The 19730-nt window shown below is 33.6% G+C and overlaps 1 protein-coding gene and 1 long non-coding RNA gene across 5 annotated transcripts in view; one reads left to right on the forward strand and one right to left on the reverse strand.

The window, feature by feature from the left end:
* Positions 1–4409: 4409 nt before the first annotated feature.
* On the forward strand, positions 4410–6370 carry LOC137490372 (uncharacterized). Its single transcript, XR_011009802.2, has 3 exons — positions 4410–4483; positions 5081–5128; positions 5983–6370. It is a non-coding gene; the product is annotated as an uncharacterized lncRNA (long non-coding RNA).
* Positions 6371–6879: 509 nt separating this feature from the next.
* kcnip3b (Kv channel interacting protein 3b, calsenilin) overlaps positions 6880–19730 on the reverse strand; it is a 56494-nt gene continuing 43643 nt past the window's right edge. For all 4 annotated transcript variants that reach the window (XM_073913626.1, XM_073913627.1, NM_200782.1 and 1 more), the window contains 7 exon segments: positions 15678–15802; positions 15529–15598; positions 12506–12576; positions 12157–12264; positions 11296–11400; positions 11155–11217; positions 6880–7226 (listed from right to left, as the gene is read on the reverse strand). In XM_073913626.1, coding sequence (XP_073769727.1) covers positions 7179–7226; positions 11155–11217; positions 11296–11400; positions 12157–12264; positions 12506–12576; positions 15529–15598; positions 15678–15802 — 590 coding nt within the window. In that variant the 3' untranslated portion in view covers positions 6880–7178.

A 19730-nucleotide genomic window follows, 5' to 3' on the forward strand; every position in this document is an offset into this window, starting at 1 on the left:
CTTGGATCACTTCTACATTTTCATAAGGCAACACTCATCCCATAAATACAAAAGAGTCATAGATTGATGTAAATGCATGGAAGGAATATACATGTACTCTTATTAGCCACTTTATACCCAGAGGTGTAAGGTACTTGATGAGTTTTACTTGATTACTGTAATTTTAAGTATTTGGAAATTTATTTTGTATATACTTCTACTTTTAACCGAGTATTATTTTCGCTCAGTATTTGTACTTTCACTTACTTTTACACCTCTGGGTACACCTTGCAAGTATTGAGTTGCTCTCAGGACAGCTTTGATTCTTTGTGGCATAAATTCAAGCTGCTGGAAACTGACATGATCATGTCACACAGTTGCTGCTGTTGTTGGCTGAATAGTCATGACATGAACTTCCCATTCCAGCACATCCCAAAATGTGTTTGTCTAGAGCAGGGTGGCCAATCCTGTTCCTGGAGATCTACCTTTCTGCAGATTTCAGTTGCAACCCTTATCAAACACACCTGTTTGTAATTATCAAATGGATTTCAGGTCCTAATTAATTGGTTCAGGTGGGTTTGATCAGGGTAGGAGCCAAACTGTACAGGAAGGTAGATCTCCAGGAACAGGATTGAGCACCCCTGGTCTTGGGTGACTGTGGATTGACCGTGGAGGCCATTTGAGGATAGTGAACTCCTTGTGATGATCAAGAAACCGATCTGAGATGATTTGAGCATGGTGTGTTTTCTTATGGATGTAGCATTAGAAGATGGGTTCTCTGTGGTCATGAAAAGATGAACATGGTCAGCAAGAATGTTCAAGCATCATTGTGGTGTTTAAATGATGTGCGGTTGGCACTAATTGGCCCAAAGTGTGCCAAGAAGGCAGGGTTGCCAGGTCTAAGAACATTTTCCACTCCATTGAGACTTAAAACCCTCACAAATAGAATGAAAAGTAGCCAATTTTTTAAGGATTCCAATGGAAAGGCTTACCATGTCTACTCAGATTTTTTGTAATACCCATGTGTTAAAGTACTGACTGACTTTTTGCACATAACACAACACTTCTAAGTACCTTTCTGAAATGTGGGTGTCACTGACGTTACACTCATTTAAAAAGTGGCAATAAAAGCTGTGAGTCGCTCGCAACATTTTATGGGTCATATTGTATTCATTGTATAAATATTTTGGTGGCTGCGGCATGTTAAGAAAGTAGCCCCTCAACTGCATTTTCAAAAGAACAACACTGTCTGGAAATCTCTCCCACACCATTACTTCACAAACCTGATCCGTTGATACCTGGCAGGAATGATGCTTTTACATTGTTTACACTAAATTACGATTATACCGTCCAAAAACCAAGTCGAATGAATGAATGAATGCCCATAAAAAATAAAATTACAATAAAATAAAATACTGTGACCAAGCCACTTTTCTCCAATCTTTTATTATATATTTGTTGATGAGCCTTTGTGAATTGAATGCTCGGTTTGCTGTTGTATCTGACAAGAGAGTCACTGGTCTTTTCCTCTTCTGTTGCTACTGTAGCTCTTCTGCATCAAGGTTTAATGTGATGCTCTTCTACATAGCAAAATTACACAATCAGCTTTGATTGGCACACAGGTCGCAGTGAATTATGTTACATGACTGGACCAAGTCTGGCTTCCAGACAAGGGCCAAACATAGACCATATCTGGGCAAAGTTAATAACACATAATAAGCATTGTGCTTTAGACGCTCCATGGGTGTACTTTTTCTTGAAGTCACCTGATTGCTTACATTTTTTTCTTTGGTCAAATATAATTTAAATGTTTTTTAAATGTGGGTCAAGATAGGCCAAACTTAAGTGGCTCACATATCAATTTTTAACATCTGGGCCAAATACTACATTTTACATCTGGCCCAAGTGTTGTGCCAGCTTAAAGATGGTGCCACTTCAGCAAACCCAGGTCCTGGCCCACATGGCGGATAGTTGCCTGCTGTGCCAGCTTTATTCCAACTATGGACCAGCATTCTTTTACTGTTGTCTTTCTATCAGTTGAAACTGTTTGGACATTTTCTTTTGACATTTTTAGCCACTCACTGGATATTTTCTACTTGTCAGATCATTCTTGGCTGTAAATGTGATGATTCAAGTGTAAAAATCCCAGTACATCAGATAATTTATCAGCTTTTTTTTTAACCATGGATTTTAGGGCAATAGTAAAAAATAAATAAATAAATAAATAAATAAAATCTATAAATAGTTTCTACTTAAACACATACAATAAAATAAAATGATAAATAGTTTTAGTATTAATAGTAAATAGTAATATTTAAAGCCTCCTAAATGGTCTTACTTCCTCATTCTGATGCCCTATTTAAACCTGACCAGCTCCATATCTATGCCTAAATTCACAGAGGTACATGTAATTGGCTGATCACCCTTCCTGTATCTCAAATAGTTGAGCATGGCAATTGGTAGGCTAATATCACGCTTGCAGGTTTGATTCACACCGAAGGCAAGAACTGATAAAAAAAAAGTTGCTTTGGATAAAAAGGTCTCCTGAATGCATAAATATAAATGTGCATTAGCAGGCGTACCTAATATAGTGGCCAGGCATGTCTATAAAATCTGCTGGGTGTGCAGAAATTATAATTTCACCACAATAAAGGAATCCCTGTCCTCAAAAAATCTCAACATTTTCAAAAGGCACAGTGTTTAACATGGAGAACTGAAAGGGTGGGTTTTTAATGCTGAAGGAAGCTACCTGAGGAAAGAGGAAGCTGTTTAAAGGTTGTAATGTTTATGACACTCTTGTACTTATGAACACTGTATGTTCTCATTCATGAAGCACACAGGGGAGCTGAATAAAAAAAGATGAAGACTCTTTGTTCGGGTAAGTGCGGAAGAACAATGATTAGATGGAAAGGTTGCTTTCGTGTTTGACCAAACTGTCATCAGTTAACTGTGGTAAAAGAAAAAAAAAAGTTGAGCGCAGCATCGCCGCCTTGTGGAAGCTAAAGTAAATACGACGTTAATCTTGATCTCTTGTTCAGAGAGTGATGCCATTGTAAAACCGTACCGGTGAATACAATCAAACAATAAGAGCAATCTATGTATATATCTATTGATATATACTGTAAAAATATCAATCAATCAATCAATCAATCAATCAATCAATCAATCAATCAATCAGTCAGTCAGTCAGTCAGTCAGTCAGTCAGTCAGTCAGTCAGTCAGTCAGTCAGTCAGTCTGTCTGTCTGTCTGTCTGTCTGTCTGTCTGTCTGTCTGACTGTCTGTCTGTCTGTCTGTCTATCTATCTATCTATCTATCTATCTATCTATCTATCTATCTATCTATCTATCTATCTATCTATCTATCTATCTATCTATCTATCTATCTATCTATCTATCTATCTAGGGTTCCACAATCGTTTTGTGTTGGGACAACATGAAGGAATTAACTTATCAGTTTTTATGATTTGTTTCACAAAACATTGTTTTATGAGAAGTTGATAAAACAACAGAACATAACATAAAACAATTAAGTTGCCCCCCCCCAAAAAAAAATTTGTGTTGTTTCAGCTCATTTTTTAGTAGTTTGAACAAACAGCAAACGTCATAAATTTGTGAGTTTCTCTATCCAGTCAAGTTGTGTATGTAACATAAATTAGGTAACAATTGATTTGTTAGGACAACATAAAGGAATTAGATTAAATGATTATTTTTTTTTACAAATGTAAGTTGATTGAACATAAAACAATTAAGCTGTCCCCCCGGAAAGCTCAAGAGTCAAAAATTGTATTGTTTCAGCTAATTTTACATATATAAATATCATTTGAACAAACAAGAAATGCAATTTTTGAGCCCCCCACCTCTCTCCCTCACTCTCTCTATCTATCTATCTATCTATCTATCTATCTATCTATCTATCTATCTATCTATCTATCTATCTATCTATCTATCTATCTGTCTATCTGTCTGTCTGTCTGTCTGTCTGTCTGTCCCAATAAAATGTGATGAAATAAATAAAATATGATAAGAACATAATAATTAGGTTGGGATGCATTGCCCTCAATTTCACTTTTTGTTTTTAATTTCAAATCAAATGTATCATTGTATAAACATACACTGTAAAAAGTGCTACACTCACAAAGTTGGAACTATCTACTTTAAATAATTGCAATCTAGTTAATTTTATTTGTTTTATACCAAAAAAATAAAATTTGCTTCCTCTTTACTTAAAATATATCAGTTTTTATATAACTGTATATTTTAAATAAAACTAATGCAATTTATTTGAGTAGATTTTTGTACGTGGTTATTGTGTAGAATAAATGTTATAAAAGTGAGTTGACACAGACAATTTATTAGAGCAGCTGTCGATGTGGGCAGGTGTTCATAAAACGTGATTTTAATAGTTTGGCGTGACTCCTTTTTCATTGCCCGGGATTTAGCAGGCAGACACAGCTTCTGCAATGGTCGACATTAACTGCTCCCAGCAGCGGATCTGATTAACACGGTAAGTTGCAAATTTAGCCGAATGATAATTGTAAAGTCATGCAAAACTGCTGTCTTCGCTAGGCAGGTGAGGTTTTAGCTTTGTAAATTGTACTGTAGCCTCAGGTATGTTAACAGTTAGACTGCTCTCACATGGAAAGCTAAGTTGGCTAACGCTAACCAACGCTAGTTTATACTAACGATTAAAAGTGATATTATTGAGAAAAATAGTGAAAGTAGTTTTAAAACACTTAGTAGGTAAAACTAACGTTGCAGAACCGATTAACAAGGTCACTGGTGGGCGGTCGGGGTGTGGGGGTTCAGTTTGTTAGCGCTAACTTAGCTAAAGTTAGCTCACCTAAGTTATAGCAGCACATTAAGGATGGATATTAAATTCAGAAACGTATGCAACAGTTAAGTAGTTTGTGTTTAACGTAAGAGAAAGTATAACTTAAAGTTTGTGTTTTAGAGATTTAGTCCATAAGTTTTTTAATGCTGCATAGTGAATAAATTACAGATTTACAATTTATTTTAACTTAAATTACATTTACTACTGATGTTTACAGAACCATTTAAATTGTATGCACCTCATTCTAAAATGCATGTTCTTGGTCTTTAGATACCAAAGTGATTTTGTTACCTGTGGATCTTCAAACTTCACATCCAGGTAAGAAAAACATTAGATACAATTACAGCTATAATTATTTGCAGGTAAGTAAAACATTGGTAAAATTGCAAACAATAGTGGGCTCCATAGAATTAACTTACATTTGATATCTGAAGATTTTTTTTATGTGTGCAACAGTAAAAACAGTATAAAAATATCCTAATGCAGTTTCTTATTATCTGTCAGTCTTTCAATAAAGCTAACTGATAACACTGAATCACTGAACTGTCATTTGCCAGTGACATTAAATTTGAAGAAAAAGTCAATTAAATGTAGCTTTAGCAAAAATTTAATGTAAACCTTAATGTAATGTGTAAAATGGCAATGTATTTATTTATTTATTTAATAAAATTTGTATTATGACGTGCAAAGTTTGGTGCAAAATGAAGATGGCAATTAAATTATAGAATTTGTATTCTATAATTTTCTTATAGCCGTTTTCAAACAGTTTTAATATCTAAATTAAATACACATTCTTATGCTTTATAAGTTGCCAAAATAAACAAAAAAATGTAATACCTAAATTTTAACAATTCTGTGATTGACAGGAAACCACAATGACATGCACTGTTACACTGAGTAAAATCACAGTTTTCTTTAAAATTTGATAACTAAAAACACCTGGAATAATGTAATTACACAACCTCTATAACCTTTTTTATTTTTTAAATAAAAGTTAGGTAATTTTAACTAAGGTAATTTTTAACTGATAAACTAAGGTGTTTCATCCATGCATCATTCTCACTGGACTTTTGTAACTTCACTTGTAGTTATTTTCTATTTAGTATTTAGCTATTTAATGTTGTTTGGTAGCAACCACCTGAACTCCTGTTTCTTTTTGTCTCTACCAATAGAGTTGTGAGGAATCAGAGGTGCATGCGGCTGCCCACGGGAAAAATTTGCCATCAGCCCAACACAGTTTGGATTATCATAGGACTGTCAGAGGTTTGCCAAACCTGTCAAATGCATGATGGCTCCTGTTTGGACTTACCGATGTCCTCGACTTCAAGTATCCATCAAAACTGTATACATTTAAGATGTATTAGAGACTCTTTGTGGGACTGGACATTATGCATCCAAAATCTTCATCAAAATATGCAAATCTCCTCACTGAGTTGCCTTGGATGATTTCTCAATAGGATCTGGTATTATTAATGTTTTTATTTATGTATTGTGTACGTGTAGCCACATTAATGGCCTATTTTGTAGTCACTATTAAAAGGAACATTGATTGATATTGAATACATGTTATGGTCTTTAATCCATCTTCCCATTCTTATTTAATTGTTATTGACAGGAAAGTCTGTTTATCTGTGTTTACTAGTGTATATTGTGCTTACAATATAGAAACGCCGATTTATTTTCTGAGGTTACAGCCAGAAGTCAATTAAATTTGTTTTAAATGACATATGCATGGTTAATTTTATTTAGATCATTAAGTTCATAATACTTAATTAAAATGAGTACAGTCAACATATAGCAATGTATAAGTAAGTTAAGTTTAACAAAAAAAGTAAGTTTATCTGATTTGAGTAATTTTAGAAATATTATTTGGCTCAACTTAATTTTATTGCATTTGTTTTAAGCAATGTTTTAGTGTTTAAAATACTTAAAAAAGGCTGGAAGTTGAATCAACCTAAAACGTTCGATGCAACCACTTGCCTCACTTTTTATAAGTTAGATCTAAGTAACATTTTTTACTGTGTATCAATATCTCACACACCACTGTAAGAACATCCACACATGAAGGATTCATTCACATTTGCCTTTATTCCTTTGTACAAAATGACAACGGCTCAGACAAACAGCAGGCAAACATGCGAACGTTCATTAATCCAGGCAGAAACTGAAGAGCACAGACATTATCTACATATATACAAATGAGCATCGAAACGGCAACATACTGCAGTATCCCCTCTCGCAGACAACTGTGCACAGCATTCATTACAATCAATCAAAAGACTCATTCACATGCTGGAGATAACAGAAAACACAAGTGTCTGTGTGTGTGTGTGAAGAGAGTTTGATGGAGGATCATTCATGCTGAGCTCTAGATGACGTTCTCAAACAGCTGCATGGAGCTCATGATGTTCTCGTCCTGATGAAAGAGAAACAGCGTCAGTCCAGGATTATTGTTCGAGAGAAAGAGAGAGAGAGAGTTTAGAAAATGTCTGGCTGTCACACGCTGACAGAAACAACCTCTGTTCCAACGCAAATCTGACATTTATCTGACATTCACTCTCATGCGTCTGTCTGGATGATGGGCAGCTTTTTATATGAGCTTTATAAAGGGCTTTATTATTATTGTTGTTGTTGTTGTTTTGCTTTAAGGCAAGATTACTGCTGGAGGGGGTACAAAATAATGGGAAAAAAACAATGAATAGTTATCTCTCTTCTCCAGTTACTGATTACATTAGGAATCACCTTTTTTTTTAGTTTTCTAAAATGTTATGTTTAGATATGCAAAGTAAATAGCCAAATAATGTTTGAGCAAATGCCTCTGTGAATACCCTAAGGATACAGTATGAGTAAATAATGTCAATTAAGTCGTAAAGTTTGGTGTATAAATTTTTCGCTCATAGAAAATAATGACTGTATGAATAATGATTTTAACACAAGCAAAAGTAAAACAAAAAATTATACTTTCGAAAATCACGAAAATCAATGGTGTCACGGTTCGATACGTTTTCAATACAGCAATAAAAGAAAAAAGCCAGAAGATTTTTGTGATTTAAATTTTTTATGTATTAAAACTAACATCATAAAAGTATGATCTTGTTAGTTTTTTCTTTTAATTTAAACAGTGATTGAGCTATACTTCAGGGGTTTCTGCTTAGCAGCAAATAAAACAAATCCTTCTTTATAATCAAAACCAAAAGCTTCCTATAAAAAGAAATGTATTATTGTAGTAATTAAACAAATAAAAAGAAAAAAACAATTGAGTTTGTAAATGGAGCTTTTCAGTTTCGACCTATTTTTTTCAGAAAGATGAGTGTCCAGTTGATGAGGGGGGAGTTGTGCCCAACGTACCTGAAGAGCTGGGAGGGATGTGGTGAAGAGGGGTGTGTGATGTATTTAAGGACCGTTGGGGGTGTTGGGGAGGGGGAGGATGTATGCGCGATTTCCGGAAGATTATGATTCGTTTGCGGGCATCCCGGAGTCTCTATGCATTTGTGGGAGACTCTCAAAACTTCCGGGAGACTTGGGACGTCTAAGATTACATTAATGTTACTAGCCATTTTTGCGAGCTAGTGTAGCGCGTGCCTGACTGGAGTAGCGTTTGAGGTGGGTTTGGAGGTGGGCTGTTGTAGTGATATGTGAACAGGTTATTGAGATTGGCTGTTTTGTGTCGGGGGCCAGGGTTGCTGGGGCAATGTGGGTGGAGCCAGCGTGAGCAGGCTAGCACACAGAAGGCTGCAATATTGCTAACGAGTGCATGCTTTAATAAAGTAATATTCTGAGTTCAAAAGCTAAGTTTTACTGTTTAACATGAAAGCGCGAAGGCAGAATGTTGTCTGCTACGTCATTTGGGATGCCATGTTGAGGGTTGTTGCACTGACAACATTATATTTTGTACTTATTCCCTTTTATCTTATTAGATATTAGTCTGAATCGAATAATTCGGTTTGCAATGCGTACCGAACCGAAAGTCTCGTACCAAACGCTTCAATACGAAAACCCGTATCGTTACACCCTTAATATATATATATATATATATATATATATATATATATATATATATATATATATATATCCATGCCTAATATCCGATGGACAAAAAAGTTATTTTTTTGTTTTTTTTAAATAAATTGTTAACATTTTGGTATTTGTGATGCAGCAAGTTCAGAGACTGTTGTGTACCATGATTTTATCTAAAATTCACTTTAATGTGTGATAGGACTAAAAAATGGTCATAAACGAATATTTTCTCAATTCAAATGAGTAGTGGTTTGGACCCGGAAACAGTATTCCATATGTCACTGATACCTCACGACTTAACAAGCGGATTGGTTGGTTTAGGGAAGGAGGAGGGTGGGTCAGTCGATCAGTCATTCAATCAGTCAAACAGTCAGTCGACAGCGGCCTCTGATAGATTTACACAAGAACAGCAGGAACGAATGCCACTCAAGAGAGAAAATTGAGATCTAAAAAAGCGTACATAGCAGCCTCTGGTGGATTCGCAAAAACAAAAACTGCAAAAAAAAAAAAAACATAGCTCCTGGGACGTATTTTGTGTTAACCAGAAACGAATATAGAGGTACATTTCCAGAATGAGCCTGTATTAAAGATACCCCTGGTGGGAGTAAAAGAAAATGGGAAAAAAGATACAACAGCTGTCATTATTGTTCTCCGGGTAATTGATTAGGAATCAGTTTTTTTTTTTTAATAAAACAAGTTTTCTAAAATGCTGAGTTTAAATATGCAAATGAGAGTATGCTTTAATTAAATAAGGCTTTAATTAACTATGCAATACTTTACATATATTTCTAGTGGCAAAAAAATCTGAATAGTGGATGAATAATATGAATAGTGCATGATACATTTTTTGGAGAATTTATTTAATTTTTTGTTTCAAATGTTTTTTTATTTTATTTTTTTTAAATCTAATTTGTGAAAAAATCTAATTTTATAACTTAAAATTTTCTAAATATGGTGAACACCCCCTCCTCCCCCCAAAAAACACTATATATTTTTTTAAAACAAAATCTTTTACATAATCAGGTAAATTATGTATGAACAAATCTCACTCTAAAACCTCCCTAGAAATACGAGTAAATAATATGAATCAAACTGTACAGTTTGCTGTTAGGAGATTTATTGCTCTGTAAATTATGGCTCTGGTGAAAATAAAAGATTCACAGTGAAAATCTGTTACCCAGTTCATTTTTTTTTTGTTGTTGTGGTTGACATTACAGTTTTTTATTAGTCATACTTTAAATTATTTATGAATATTAGAGTTTTATGTTACATGTAATGTTGATAAATAATGTTTATTTCATTAATTTGGTGTACCATGATAGTGTTCAGCAGTTGTGTGAATAACACTGCTGAACATTCAAATATCAAACATAAACACATATTATGCGATTTTCTGCTTGTTGCCATTATGGGTGCTGTTTTTTGTGCATGTATTACAAATGTAAAATGTAGATGTTAATACTTCAAAAATTGATATATTAACATTTCATCATTTAGTTAAAGAGAAGAGTTTTTTACAGTGCTCAGTAGAGGACAAATGACAAAAAAGACAAAATGACCTTTAAAACATGTACTGTAATTGAAATCTACAGACAAAGAATCCCATAAAAGTTGTGTGTGTGTGTGTGTGTGTGTGTGTGTGTGTGTGTGTGTGTGTGTGTGTGTGTTTTCTTTTTTTCTTTAGACTGAAAAAAAAAAAACATTATGAAAAGTCCATAAGCCTTAAATCTTAAAACTGACAGGTGTATATAACAGCTTTTGTCTGAAATCTTTAAGCCAAACAACTCAGAGTTTAGTATTTAAACTATTAGTATAATGACTATTTTTATCTTCTTATTGGCATCTAAATAATATATTCATGAGCTAATTTATAATGCAATAATTTGTTGTGCATTCATTCAAATTGCTATATTCTGTTGTCCTGTATTAGTATTTCAAAAATGTCATAATTAGCTTGTTTTAGGGAATGCTTTTTAATCATTTTATTCATTAAATAAATAGTAATAAATAATTCAAACAGCTAAAGACATGAAAACAATAAATAAAAAGCTCATATATTCTTGCTTTCCTCTAATTTCCACTTACATTACAATGTAAGTCCAGTTACAGCCAAATCAATTCAAACCTAATACTTCATGATCATTTTCCATCTCTTTTTGAAATGCCCATTTGCATTGAAGATGCTTAAAAGTGGCCAGTCTTATACTTTCCCCCCAAGCAAAATCTGCTTTTCTAACTTGATTTTTGAATTAGAGCTTTGAAATGGACAGCAAACAATGAACTATTCAATCATACAAGATGTGATTTGATTCTCTGTCCTCCAATACCTTCTGACAGGTCTCGATGAACTCCTCAAGGGTCACCACACCGTCCCTGTTTCGGTCCATTTTCTGTAAACCAAAGTGTTCTTCAGATTTTCAGAAGACCATTGAAAAGAAAACTTTATATTCGACTCGTAAAGTGTTTACCTGGAAGAATTTCTCCACATGTTCAAAAGCAGCATCATCTTTGACACAAGGAGAAGTGTATCTGCCCATCATATCATAGATAGACTTCATGATAGCCAACATCTCCTGCAGAGAGCCAGAATTAAAGGGATAGTTCACTCAAAAATGTAAACTTGTTTATCATTTTTACTTACCTGTGACTTGTTCAAAACCAGTTTGAGTTTTTTGTTTTGCTTTGTTTAAAAGAAGATACTTTGAATAATGTTGGAATCCATTGACATCCATAGTCAGAGCTACATTCACTGGGTCTCTTGCCCTCTCTGTTTCCCTCAATCAGGTCTTGGTTTCTTTTTCATATATATATATATTATTTTTTTTGATTGGTTTTTGGATTTGTTTACTTCGTTGCTTTGGCATCATTCTAGTAGCTTTTCCCCACATAAGTTATATTGTACTTTTTTTTGTTTTGTGTTTTTTTTTAATAATTTGTTCCTACATTGAAAATAGCTCCCATGTCGCTATTATTTGTTGGCCTTGGTAGTTTGACTATGGGAATTAATGTTACTTTGGCATCTCCTTGTTCATTTCTACTCATCAACCTGGTCCAGCAATAATTTTTTAGACACCTTATTAAATCGTAACTGCAGCAAGAACAAATACTACAGAACTCAATAGTTACCAGTTTTTCTTCAGTATATTGTCTTGTGTGTTCAACAAAACAAACAAAAACAACAACAAGACACAACAACTTCATACTGGTTTAGAACAAATGGAGGAGAAATAAACACGATGACAGATTTGTTTCATTTTTGAGTGAACTATCCCTTTAATAATGGCTAATGAATGTGTCATGAGTCTGTGAGCTCTGCTGGTCTGCTGTACCTCTTTGGTGATGTAGCCGTCCTTGTTAATGTCGTATAAGTTGAAGGCCCATCTCAGTTTCTCCGTCACCGAGCCTCGAAGCAGAACAGACAGGCCGATTACAAAGTCCTGCCAAATAAGCACAAAACTACATTCAGGTAAATTTTCTCTGAAATGTACAATTTGTTAAGATCATATGGATATTGATATAACATATGGATGTAAGTGTAAATCAAATAGTAGTAATTTCTGGAGTTATCCTCTCAAAATCTGGATATGTGATAAAAAAAAATTAAAATGTTTGAGTTGAATGGAGTTAAAGAATATGGAAGTTGAAATGACAAGTATAGTCTTTAATAATGTTCCTCACCTCAAATCGTATTGAGCCATTTCTGTCCATGTCAAAGGCATTGAAAAGGAAATGTGCATATGTGGTCGCATCTAGAAAAGAGCAATTGGTAATAATAAATGTATTTCGCCAAACATTTTAGATTTTGCAGTTTTACTGCTATTTAAAAGATTAGACACACCAATTCATACATTATTTAGACCAGTGGTACTCAAACTTTTTTCATCAAGTACCACCTCAGAAAAAAATTCTCTCTCCAAGTACCACCAAAATGAGCAGTATTGAAATTCAGTAGTGTAGTAGGCCCAGTAAAGCAGCTACAACTCCGCACAGTTAAAAAAAATGTGGCAGATTACCTCAGAAATATAGGCTATATGTCATATATGGCATATTATATACATAATTTTTGATAAATTTTGAAATGTGTGTAGCATGTACATGACATATTTCATTCCTCCACGTACCACTAGAAGGAAGCCCACGTACCACTAGCAGTACACGTACCACACTTTGAGAACCACTAATTTAGACTTTTCCAAAATTGAAAACTATATTCAATTTTAAAAAGTAATTTTATTAAAGATCTATCTTAAGTTTTCAATTACAACTTATTTTTTTCTAGTTAGCACAATTAAAATTTTCAAGTTACCACAACTTACGATTTACTAGTTTGCGCAACTTACATTCTTTCTTGTTCCTAAAACTTAATTGGTCTTGTTAGTGCTACTTAATTTATACACTTAAACTACAATTATATCTTTAGTTACAGCCACTTAATTTTTTTGTTACTGCAAATGAACATTTATAGTTATTCATTAATTTTCCTTTCGCTTAGTCCTTTTCTTTTCCTTCATACAGCTAATGCAGCTACTGCAAACTCCAGAATGCCAGAACAGAAATGCTAACTGGTTCAGATGGGACTCGAACCAGTGACCTTCTTGCTTTGAAGTGACAGTGCTAATCACTGAGCCACCGTGCTGCCATGAATGGTTAATACAACTTAAATTTTCTAGTTGATACAACTTATACTAAAAACTATATATTGATATAATTTATATGTGCCGACGCAGTGGCCCAGTAGGTAGTGCTGTTGCTTCACAGCAAGAAGGTCACTGGTTCGAGCCTCGGCTGGGTCAGTTGGCGTTTCTGTGTGGAGTTTGCATGTTCTCCCTGCATTCGAATGGGTTTCCTCCGGGTGCTCCGGTTTCCCCCACAGTCCAAAGACATGTGGTACAGGTGAATTGGGTAGTCTAAATTGTCCGTAGTGTTTGTGTGAAATAAGTGTGTGTGGATGTTTCCCAGAGAGGGGTTGTGGCTGGAAGGGCATCCGCTGCATAAAAAAATGTGCTGGATAAGTTGGCGGTTCATTCCACTGTGGCAACTCCTGAATAATAAAGTTACTAAGCCGAAAAGAAAATGAATAAAAGAATGAATGAATAGTACGCTCATATATAACTAAAAGAAAGGTTTCTGCAAGCCGTCAAATTTAGGTGAAAATCATCAAAATTGCTGGCAGTAGCTCACAGCTTTAAAAAAAAAAAAAAAGATATCTCAAGTTGTCGCAACTTAATTTTTCCAGTTAGCAAAACTTACATTTAATAGTTCCTATAACTTCATTTTTCCTACACTGTAAAAATGTACATGAGAAAAAGTCAAGCTAACAAATGTTTTATTTTTTAAACTTTAATTCACTTTAATCAGTTAATCATGTTTCAAGTAAATATTTTGCTGTACAAACCTGAACTTCATAGTTTCAGTCAGTTTGACTGATGTGAGTTGAGATGACTAGAAAAGTTTATTTGATTCAACTAAAAACTTTTAAGCAACATTTCTTACAGTGTAGTTACTACAATTAATCTGTTCTAGTTACCGCGACTGAAATTCTGTGAATGAACGTCGCCTCGTGGTTCCATCCCAAAGAGGAAAGAAATCACTTTCGAGAACGCTCACGCTCAATCTGCCCAGTTGGTGGAATGAACTCCCTAACTGCATCAGAACAGCAGAGTCACTCGCTACTTTCAAGAAACGACTAAAAAACCAACTATTTAGTCTCCACTACACTTCCTAATCTGCAATTGCCTCTCTGAATACCACACTAACTGTACCAAAAAAAAAAAAAAAAAAAAAAACTAATACTACTACTTCCCTTCTTAGACTTTACAGACCTGAAACTTGCCTATAGCACTTATTCATTGTTGCTCTTGGTTGGTAAATTGCTTCCTTGTCCTCATTTGTAAGTCGCTTTGGATAAAAGCGTCTGCTAAATGACTAAATGTAAAATGTAAATGTAAATTTTCAAGTTGCTTCAACTTACATTTTCTAGTAACCACACCTTAATTTTCTGTGTTACTTTAACTTAATTTGTCTATTTCATACAACTTAAATTTAAAAAGAAAACATAAGTGTGTGTCTATGTTAATTCTTGCATTTATTTTCTTTTTCGGCCTCGTCCCTTTATTAATCTAGGCTCACCACAGCGGAATGAACCGACAACTAATCCAGCATATGTTTTACACAGCGGATGCCCTTCCAGCTGCAACCCATCACTGGGAAGCATCTACACACCCTCATTTACACTCATACACTATATGGACAATTTAGCTCACCCATTTCACCATGTCTTTGGACTTGTGGGGGAAACCGGAGCTCCCGGAGGAAACCCACAGCAACACGGGGTGAACAAGCAAAGCATGTTCATGTTCTACACAAACATGCCAACTGACCCAGCCGAGGCTCGAACTAGCGACCTTCTTGTTGTGAGGCGATCATGCTACCCACTGCGCCACTGTGCTGCTTCTTTAAGTTAATATTAAAGATAAAAAACCCGAATAAAACACAAATATTGAGAGATAATTTGTTATAACTTGCTTTTATTCAAAACATATCAAAGGTTTTGTTTAAAAAAAATTTTATCTTGAAGGTAAAAATACTCACAATTCTAGAATCACGCATATGTAGCATTCTCAATATTAATTTAGATGAACCCAGATTACATCCACACTTATCAAATTAGAGTTGAAAAATCTGACAATCCCCCCTTTTACCTCCTTGAGGGAAGAACTGGGAGTAGATGGATTTGAAGGTCTCCTCGTCCACCAGTCCACTGGGACACTCCTGTTTATCACAAACAAGACAAGAGCTTGAGGGAACTCTTTATCAGTGACAGGGCAAACTCCTTTCAGAGCAGTCTTACGTTTTTGAAGCCTCTGTAAAGCGACTGCAGCTCCTTCCTGGTGAACTGAGTCTGAGCCTGAAGCTGCTCTAGACCCTCAGGCTGATGGCGAACAGCGGACAGTTCCAGCTCACTGTCAGTGCTGTCTGTCAGAGAGAGAGACCACTGACACAAGGCCGAAAACAAGCACAACACATAGAATACACACACACACACACACGGCTGATTCTACAACTGCAGGAAAACTTGCTTTCTAGTGCCTTCGTTTAATCACAATATGTTACAGGCCTTAACAATATAATATTTTAATGCAAAATAATGTCTTATGTATACTTTAGGCAATTGTGTAGGATCATAATGTTTTTGAGAGAAGCTTATTTTAGTCTGTGCTTTTGATTCGAACTAAAAAAAAAGTGTAAAACTGCACACTGTTATTACAATTTATAAACCGTTTCCTTTTTGAATGTAGTTGAAAATGTATTATTAATAAGATCTGAAGCTGTATTTTTGGTAGAAAAGGTTATTTCAAAAAGATAAAGTTCACAAACCTTTGACTAGTAGTGTAGATGAAAATCATGATTTCTTATTGTTTTCATTTGTGTACTTTCTCCATCCATTTGTGGAATGTAAACATTTTGTTGTGCTTTTCTTTTGACAACATTATTAAATGTCTAAATAGTAAATTGATACAAATTTGTGTCCATTAATCTTGCAATAGCTCTTTTATTGTACCAAAAGCCAAGGCAACACTAGTATTAGTTGTGGCTGTATAAGTTAATGTTAGATTATGCATTTACTAACATAAACAAACAAAGAACAATACGTTAATTACAGCATCTATACTTATTTGTTATTGTTAGTTTATTAAAAAACAGTAGTTCGTTGTTAGTTCATGTTACCTCACGGTGTGGTAACTAAAGTAAACAAGCATGACTTTGGATGTCAATAATGCATTAGTAAATATTGAATTATGATTATTAAATGCTGTATTGTTCATAATTACTTCATGTTAGTAAATACATTAACTAACATTAACTAATCAAACTTTATTGTAAAGTGTGACCACAAATGTTTGAATTTTTTTTTTTATTATTATTTCACGGCTCTTAGTATGCCGGTCGAACCACTTCTCTGAATTTTCATTGCCAATCTTAGCCTATCGTAATGGTTTGTATTGGGTCAATTTTGAATTCTTTTTTACCATTGTAGAGCCATGGGGATCAGACAAATGTTATGTTACTTTAACACATTTTAATAAGTTAATCATGTCTTAACATGATATATATTTTTTTCAATTATAACACGTTTACCCTAAATATTTTAGTTAGTTTGACTGATGTAACATGGGATGACTAGAAAAAAAAAAAAAACAGTTCACATTGTTTCATTACTGCTGCCACAAGATCAAAAGAAAAATAGAATAAATCACTGATTACATTGGCTTGTTGAATTCTTTTTAAATACATGATTTATTTTTGTCATGTGTCTCTTAGCATTTATGCTGGTGATGTGGGATTTCTGACTTAAAGCCGGTTATGAAGGCTAAGTAACAGCACTGTAAACAAAAATAAGTTGACTCAACTCAGAATTGAAAGGCAATTTGCTACAGAGCTTTTTTGAGTTGACTCAACTTTCAACCCAAGTACTGCTTGACTTGATTTAAGTTGAGTAAACTCAAAGCTGATCGCCTTAACATTTTAAGTTGACTTTTTTACATTGTTACTTAGCCTTTATAACCGGCTTTATGTCAGAAATCCCACATTACCAGCAAAAATGCTAAGAGACACATGACAAAAATGAAATCATGTATTTAAAAAGTATTATAAAAGTAACAAGAGTGTAAAAGTAAAAGCTGACAATAACAGAATTGACAAAATACTCCAAAGAAGTCTAAACATAAAAAAGGAAGTTATTTCAATAAGATACTGATACACCAAGGCTGATCTCACAAGGAAATTTTTACGTCACACACACACAAAAAAAAGGCTTTTTGGTACAAAAAAAAATTGGTACAAATTCATTTGATTTAATTTGTATGGGGGATCCTTGTTAGGGGATGAGCAAATCATACTAAAATATATGAATGAGACAAATTAATGCAAACTAGCCAGTTTAAAAGCCAAGTTAAAAGCTGCCTGAGATTGTGTCGAAAACACTTGTGAACAGGTTTTTTACTTACATTTTAAAAAGCAAAATTGATCTTCAATCATAGAATCAGCCACATATTTGGGGTTGAAAGACAAAAGTGCAGGAGAGGATCATTTGAAAAGACGGACAAATGGGAGACTGGGAGAATTCAGATATCAGTGATTCTCAACTGATTTTAGTTCACAGGACAGAAATTTCACTGGAATCAAGTAGGGACAATGCACTCAATACCTACTCTAAATGGTTTAACTTTTCAATTGAATCAGACATCCTTAAGAGATAGTTCCAAACCTGCTGAGTTTCTTCTGAATGTCTCAAAAGAAGATATTTTGATCGTGAATGTTTGAAATCGGTAGCCACTGACTTACAATATTGTATTTTTTTTATACTTGTAATATTGCTAACATTCTTCAGAATTTCTTGTTTTTTTGTATTTTAAAAATACTCATGGTGGTTTGGAACTTAATTCAGGTCAGTTAATGCAAACTGCTTTGACTGAGATCTGCCTAAATTGGCTTTAAATAGCAAGCTATTTTTTTTCCTGCAACTTTTAAGAGACATTGGTTGAGAAGCGCTGATTTATTTGACATTTACTCACCATCTGTGATACACGAGACAACATAAAGAAGAATGGGAAGAGATTTGGAGAGGAAATAAATAGAAAGCAATGGGAAAAAAACAACAACAACATGTTAGTTGGATTGTTCAAAGATGGCATTAAATGAATATATTAGTTCATATATAATATAATTTTCAGTTTACACGCAGTCTGTTAACAATCAAAACTTTTCCTCTTCAGTTAGATGCTTCCACATGCAGTTACCTTGCAAGATATGTATTAACAGATTAAATCTGATTAATTAACCTATTTGACCACAAAATGTTGTTTATTTTAAATCCCTAAATTTGATAATTCCTGTGAGATAGACCTCAATCTTTCTTGTGTAAAGACAAAAAAATAATTTATTGTATACTCTGAAAACTGTCCATAATTAAATGGTCCAAAAATATTATTTAGAAAATGTCTGACTTTTATAAAGCCACTTATTTAACTTTAGATTTTAAAAGAATTTGTAAAATTATTCTATTTTTCTTTTATTATTTTCTTCTTCTTCTTTATTTAATAACATTTTCAATTATTTTTGGTAACACTTTAGTTTAGCTCACAACAAACCATTATCTAACACTACTAGCTTAATAAACTACTAATTAGTAAGGTAGTAGTTGACTTTAGGTTTTTGAGTAGGATTAGGGATGCAGAATAAGATCATACTTTAAATCTACTAAAGAACAGGTAATATCTTAATAGTAGGCAGGTAATAAGCCAGTAGTTAATAGCATGAATTGTGACCTAAACTAAAGTGTTGACTTATTTATTTTTAACTTTTAAGAGCTATTTTTATAATGAAATACAAATTAAAATACAAATTTTATAATAAAATTTTAATTAAGTGCATGTAAGTTTCTAAACTAGATTATTAATTTATTAAATTCATTTATCAAATTCAAATAATTAAATTACTTTTTTGTTAAAAATGCTCAAAGTTATCACCTAGCACTCTTTTATTTGGCTGTAACTTAAATGAAATAATTATAAAAGGTCATTTGAATTGAAACATTTTAAACTATTAATTAAATTAAGCACTATTATTTAATTCAAAACAAACTTTATGTGGCCAATTTTGAGCATTTTTAAAATCTAGGGTCAGTGAGTACAGTATTTTTCAGTTTTCAGCAAAGATGCATTAAATTTATCATAAATGTTCATATTAACAAATTCACAATATTACAAAATATTTTATATGAAATAAATGCTTTTCTATACATAATTTTGCATACATCAATGTGTTCCACGAAATAATTGTTATTGTGCTTAAAATAAGCGATCCAAAATGATTTCTTAAACTCCAAAGCAGCATATTAAAA

This window comes from Danio rerio, chromosome 10 (genome assembly GCF_049306965.1).
Source record: "Danio rerio strain Tuebingen ecotype United States chromosome 10, GRCz12tu, whole genome shotgun sequence".
Lineage (NCBI taxonomy): Eukaryota > Metazoa > Chordata > Actinopteri > Cypriniformes > Danionidae > Danio > Danio rerio.